Below are 6,000 nucleotides of genomic sequence, written 5' to 3'. Positions count from 1 at the left end.
AAAAAAAAAATCTGTCATATGTTTTAAGACTTAAAGCACTTTAGAAATGTATTTACATTATATACAATTTCTCTATTTGCATAATTAACCCACTATTCTACAGTTTAACATTTTAAATTCTCAGACTCAACAATAATTTTATTAGATGAACATTTATTAGCTTTCCTCAAAGGACAAATAATGATGTACCATTTTTGTTTTAATAAAAGAAAATGTTTGCTATCAAAAGCCTCTTGTTAAATTTGAGCTCTATGTTCCATTTTTAAAAAAATTTAACATGGACAGGAATTATAATCTGCAAATTAAAAGCTCTACATATTACATGGAAAAATGAAGGGAGTTAGTAAGAAATATCCTAAGGTTCAATACACATATGTCATCTAGTATAAATTATACCAACAAACCATAAACTCCTGAGATTATGAAGAAACAGAACAAAAATACATTAACTAGCAAAACACTACTAGATGTACTAGCAGAAATTATTTGTTCAATCTAATTTATTTTTCTTTTTAGTATAAAATTATCTAAACCTTGAAATAAATTACTTATACAAATTTAAATTAAGCTAAACAAAAATAGTTGCAAAAGGTGTAGATGTGTTTTTAAATGATTTCCATTTGGATCTAGAGTACATCTAGGGAATTGAATTTATGTAAAATAAATTGTATTTGTTCATTCAAGACTATAATTGTCTCTAAATAAAATAAAACACCGAAGCAGTTATTTACTTGTGCAGAGAATGAGAATAAAGTCATTTAGACCATAGTCTGATCAGTTTAGGGATAAATTACAATGGTCAATTCTACCATTTTGTGACTAAGAATTCCATTTTAGAATCATAAGATGCAGACAATAAACAATTATATTCAGTGCATGTCTCCATTGTTTAAACAAATACCCTCTGATTCAAGTACCCAACACATCACTAACAAGCAAGTGAATTTGTTTTGGAGTAACTGAAATATCACAAACGAAGCTTTTCAAACGTTACAGTAAAATACATTAGTAATTAACTAGTAAGTACAAATATATTCCTGAGAAATGATCCCCAATGCATAATGACAATATTCTTTATGATTTCTTCATTACCACCTAAAGGAGTTTAAATGACATACCTGAACGTTTTCAAGGATCTCTTGGACACGAGTCAGTAAAGCTTTCTTCCTGTTAACCTGCTTTCTTGCTTCTACATCAAGGGCTTTCTGCTTTTCTTGTTGCATTTCCTTTCTCCTCTCAATGTTAAGCTAAAAAACGTAAGAATGCATATTTAGTTCTCAATTCTGAAACTATCACAAAAACAGGACATTTCGAACCCGAGCAATTAAAAACCCATGCAATAAGCAAAGTGAGTCTTTCCTGAAAGAAATCAGAACTATGGTTAGGGAAAGGGGGGTGGTTCAGACAGAGAGGAGTATGAGGGATCTGTGTGAGTGAAAGGTCAATCACATATCAAACTCATGGAACCATAACACGTAACATGGGTGCATATCACTGAATGTAATTTACTACCAAATTGAAAAAAATAAAAAGGTTCCAGGGAAAAAAACCTGTTCACTTATCAAATGCACTAAAATGAAAGTGTTACAATGAGCTCTGTTGGACACTACTGGGCTTTTCAGTTGGTAGTAATGGTAGTAGCTTCACTGCGTCAGTTAGATTCTTCAACTTTTAATCTTCTAATCAGTACACGTTATTCTTTGCTGCTGCTACACACACACACATCTGAGTATTTAATGATAAAGAAATAGATTCTTGATTTGCTTACAAAACGAAAACACATTTTTGTTCCATCTCATAGTACTCAACTATAAAAGTAACATTGATCTAAACTGATCGAAGGCTTTCAAGTTTTGTTTCTTTTTATAGTGGATTAAACTTCAGTTTAGTCACCGTATTAAAGAGTCAGGAAGATTATTTTTTATTTACACAAATAGAGAAGGCATGCTATAATAAAATTATTCCAAAATTGTAATATTCATCTATTAAATACCACATACATGCATGGATTAAGATCTAAGAACATCAGATTTTGCTTATAAATAAGCAGTAACTAATAGGGTTGCTATGAGTCAGAACTAACTCAAAGGTAGTGGGGTAATGGAGTTAAAGACCCTAAATAACAAAGTTCAAACATTTTGCTTCATATTAGATTCCTCAAGTAATACATCATCAAATTACTTACAAAACTGTTGTTTTAAATTTTTTAACTTCTATTTGCATGGTACAAAGAATCACTCCACTGTTTACTTCCTAGTCAAAAAGTAGAAAATGTATATCTATAAAGAACTTAATTTCCAGTTTATAAGAAGCACAGGACTAGCCATCACCATGAGAAAACAATTAGACCAATTTAAAATACTAGACAACCTACAACAATTGCTAATATTTTCAGAAATTCAGTATCATCTTTAAAAGGACAAAACAAGAAACAGAGGGGTCTCTCTAAACTAAAAGAGATTGTTGTTATTAACTGCCATTGAGTCAGACAATTCATAGCAACCCTGTATACGGTTTACAAGGAGCAGCTAGTGGGAGTTTGAACTGCCGACCTTGTAGTCCACAGTCCAGTGCTTATCCTACAGCGCCACACGAGAAGTCCTAAAAGAGACTATTGTTGTTTTTGTTGTTGTTAAGAGCCATCAAGTCAGTTCTGACCCTTAGTGATCCTGTACAGGGTTTCCAAGAAACAGCTGGTGAGCTTGAACTGCTGACCTTGCAGGTCAACCCAATTTTGCAGTCCAGTGCCACAAAAGGTATATAATTTTAATCAAATGCTATTTACGAATTCTGGCTGGATCCACATTTAGGAAAACCAAAATGGGGGCATAAATGGAGAAATTTTAATATGGACAGAAAATTAGATATTATTAAAAATTATTAATTTTGTCAAGGTAGGATCATAGTTTGGGGGTTGGTGGTGGTAGGTGTGTGCCATGGAATCGGTTCTGACTCACAGTGACCCCCTCTACAGGGTTTCTGAGGCTATAAATCTTTACAGGAGCAAAAAGTCTCATCTTTCTCCCATGGAGCAGCTGATAGATTCAAACTGCTAACCCTGCAGTTAGTAGCCCAACTTGTAACCCGTTACGCTACCATAGCCCCTTTGTTGTTGCTGTTAAGTGCCATTGAGTCGGTTCCAACTCATTGCAACCCTTTATAGGGTTTCGGAGGAGGAATTGGTAGGTTTGAACAGCTTACCTTGGGATTAGCAGTCCAGTGCTTATCCTACAGCCCCACACTTAGCACTGGGGTTAGAAGATGCATACTAAAATACTTAAGGTAGTAAAGTCAAAACATCTATAGTTTTAAAATGGTTCAGATACACACATACACACATAAGGGTGCTTAAAAAGTTCATGGAAAAATTCCATTGTCTTTTAATTCCACTTTTCCAAAACCAACTTTTTGAAGTACTCTCATGTTATGTGTGTGTGTGTAATAGATATATAATATACGTACATATATAATCTTAAGCACGTAAAGCAAACAGGGTAAAATGTTAGAAATTGATGTATCTTGATGATAGATATATATGTGGTCATTATATTATCATTTCAACATTTGAACATTTCATTATAAAAAGTTGACAAAAAACTTATTTCTTAACTACTGTTATACCAAGGAAAGGAAAAACATATTCAAAACTTGCTTTTTTCAATACTATTTGTTTCCTGATGTTGAAAAAATGTGTTTTAAAAAAAATGGAATCCATATTGAAGGATGTTGTTGTTGAGTGCTATCAAGTCAGTTCAGACTCATAGTGACCCAGACCCTGTAAACTGTTTCCAAGGCTGTTAATCCTTTTTTAAAAAAATATTCACCAAAGCAGAAAGCCGCATTTTTCTACCGCGGTGCAGCCGATGAGCTTAAATCACCCACCTTGTAGTTCCCAGTGGGTCTTCCCTTCCATCTTACATTCCCTTACTTTGCTCAGAGAAATAGTATCCTTATTTCCAAATTCATGTAATAGGAATAGCTCCTAGGATTCAGGTAGTGTTCTAAGCATTTTACATGCATTAGTTCTTAATCTTCAAAACAACTTTTTGAGATAAACACTATTATCTATTACTTATTTCTCCTTATTTAAAAAAGGAGGAAAACAAGCTAAAAGTTCACATCACCCACTTCCTACAATGCCTCTGAGCATGCGCTCCATGGTGTTGGGATCAGACCCTGGTCTCCAGCCTTCCACACCAGCAGTTAGAATGAGAATGCACGCATGCGAGTCGGTAAGATGAACCAGTTCATTACATGAGTCCACTAATAATGCACTTTGGAAATCGTTTGTCATCAATCCTTTGCTGTTTTGAATAATGCTATTATAACCTTGTGTATATTTCCTTGAGCACATATACTAAGTATTAATAGATGATATTCCCAGAAATGGAATTGCTGAGTTGTATACATTTTAAAATTCTGTTACCAAAATGCTCTTCAAAAACTTGTATCCACTTACTCTCTCAGCAAAAGTGCATGCAAAGTGCCGTTTCATCCACCACCAGCTCTTTGCCAATCAAATGATAACGCACTCAAATTTATATTTGTGTTTCTTTAATTATGAATAAAGATCGGACATCTTTTAAAATATTTATAAGCCTTCATTTCCTTATCTGTGTTTTTTGTCTACTTTTACATTAGGTTTTACATTGTAAGAGCTTTTTTATATATCAAAGAGCCCTGGTTGCTTATTGGGTAAGCGTTGGGATGCTAACCAAAGGTTGGTGGTTAGAACCCACCTGCACACCACAGAAGAAAGATGCAGCAGTTTGCTGCCATAAAGACTTACAGCTGGAAGCCCTGTGAAGCAGACCTACAGGGTGGCTAAGAGTCAGAAACAACTTGAAGGCAGAGGGTTTTTTAAATACATGAATTGGCTCATCTTCATACATGTCACTCATAAAAACATTTTTTAATTTGCTATAAAACATATTTTGAGGGGTCATTTGACTCATATTTAAAATAACTCATGCTAAACTGTACAACTTTCTCTGATTTAAAAAGATAATCTCAGAAACCCCAAGGAGCAGTTCTCCTCTGTCCTAGGTAGGGTTACTGAGTCAAAATCAACTTGGTGATCAACTGTTGGTTGTGATTGACACATTTACAGCTGAAGAGAAAGCGGCTGGGAGACGCTGAGCGCCTGAGCAGTGGCACAGTACGTAGACGCAGGCTTGACCCGGAGCCTGCCCCCAGAGCCTGGGCTCTACGCTATACAGGGTCACTTGATATCATCAAAACCCAAGGCAACTTTGGGAAAAGAAAAGAAGTACTTACATCGGCATTTTTCAAATATCACATCAATTTTCAAAACTCAAATTTCTTATTCATCTCATTAGTCCCTGAGCCATGACCTAAACGGCCAAGTAGTTACAAATATGTTTCTTAGGCTGGGTGAAAAACAACGTACTACAAAAGCAGAAGTCATTTAGTGATTTACCATAGGGAGACAATGATTAAGAAGCTAAGAACTTTTACCAGTGGAGAAAGGACAGCCACTCCATGGAAGCTTATCAGTGAGGTGCTTTCAGATTGGGCAGGTAGGAAGCCGTCCCCGGAGACTGGTGCTTCTTGGATTGTGGCGAGACTTTTCTCACAGAACTTCTCATACTCTTCCATTTTCCCACAGTCACACTACAAGAGAAAAATGCCACGTTTAATGAGTTGTGCAAAACAAGTCTTTTGTACTTGGCAAATCTTACTGGAGCACTGAAATATTACTACAATTCACAATTCTGAGAATCGGCCTTTCCAAAACAGATAATTAACCAATGAGGAGTTAATTCTTGGGCGTAGGGAAGAATCTAAAGAGTGTGCCCAGGTTAAGTCTTACTTCATGTATTAAATATTTCTGAACATTCTCATATATATATCGGTCTCTTAAAAGTGATTAGTTTACAAAATATTGGGAACGTACCAGTAAAACCTTCTTAAAACAAAACTCTATGCTACTTTTCTACATTCCGCTTGTAAAAAGAATTATTGTTGTTGTTGTTGTGA

The 6,000-nt window shown here is 35.0% G+C and overlaps 1 protein-coding gene across 2 annotated transcripts in view; it reads right to left on the bottom strand.

Annotated features, from left to right (window-relative positions):
- CCP110 (centriolar coiled coil protein 110kDa) overlaps positions 1-5,628 on the bottom strand; it is a 28,472-nt gene extending 22,844 nt beyond the window's left edge. The window contains exons 1-2 of one of the 2 annotated variants that reach the window (XM_006875953.1): positions 5,479-5,628; positions 1,119-1,247 (exon numbers count right to left, since the gene is read on the bottom strand). In XM_006875953.1, coding sequence (XP_006876015.1) covers positions 1,119-1,247; positions 5,479-5,619 — 270 coding nt within the window. In that variant the 5' untranslated portion in view covers positions 5,620-5,628. The remainder of the gene's footprint in view (positions 1-1,118; positions 1,248-5,478) is intronic. The other variant, XM_006875952.1, reaches the window with a different exon arrangement.
- Positions 5,629-6,000: the final 372 nt, after the last annotated feature.

This window comes from Chrysochloris asiatica, unplaced genomic scaffold (assembly GCF_000296735.1).
Source record: "Chrysochloris asiatica unplaced genomic scaffold, ChrAsi1.0 scaffold00348, whole genome shotgun sequence".
Taxonomy (NCBI): domain Eukaryota; kingdom Metazoa; phylum Chordata; class Mammalia; order Afrosoricida; family Chrysochloridae; genus Chrysochloris; species Chrysochloris asiatica.
Note: the sequence above shows the minus strand (reverse complement) of the source record. Positions and strands in the feature narration are given on the sequence as shown.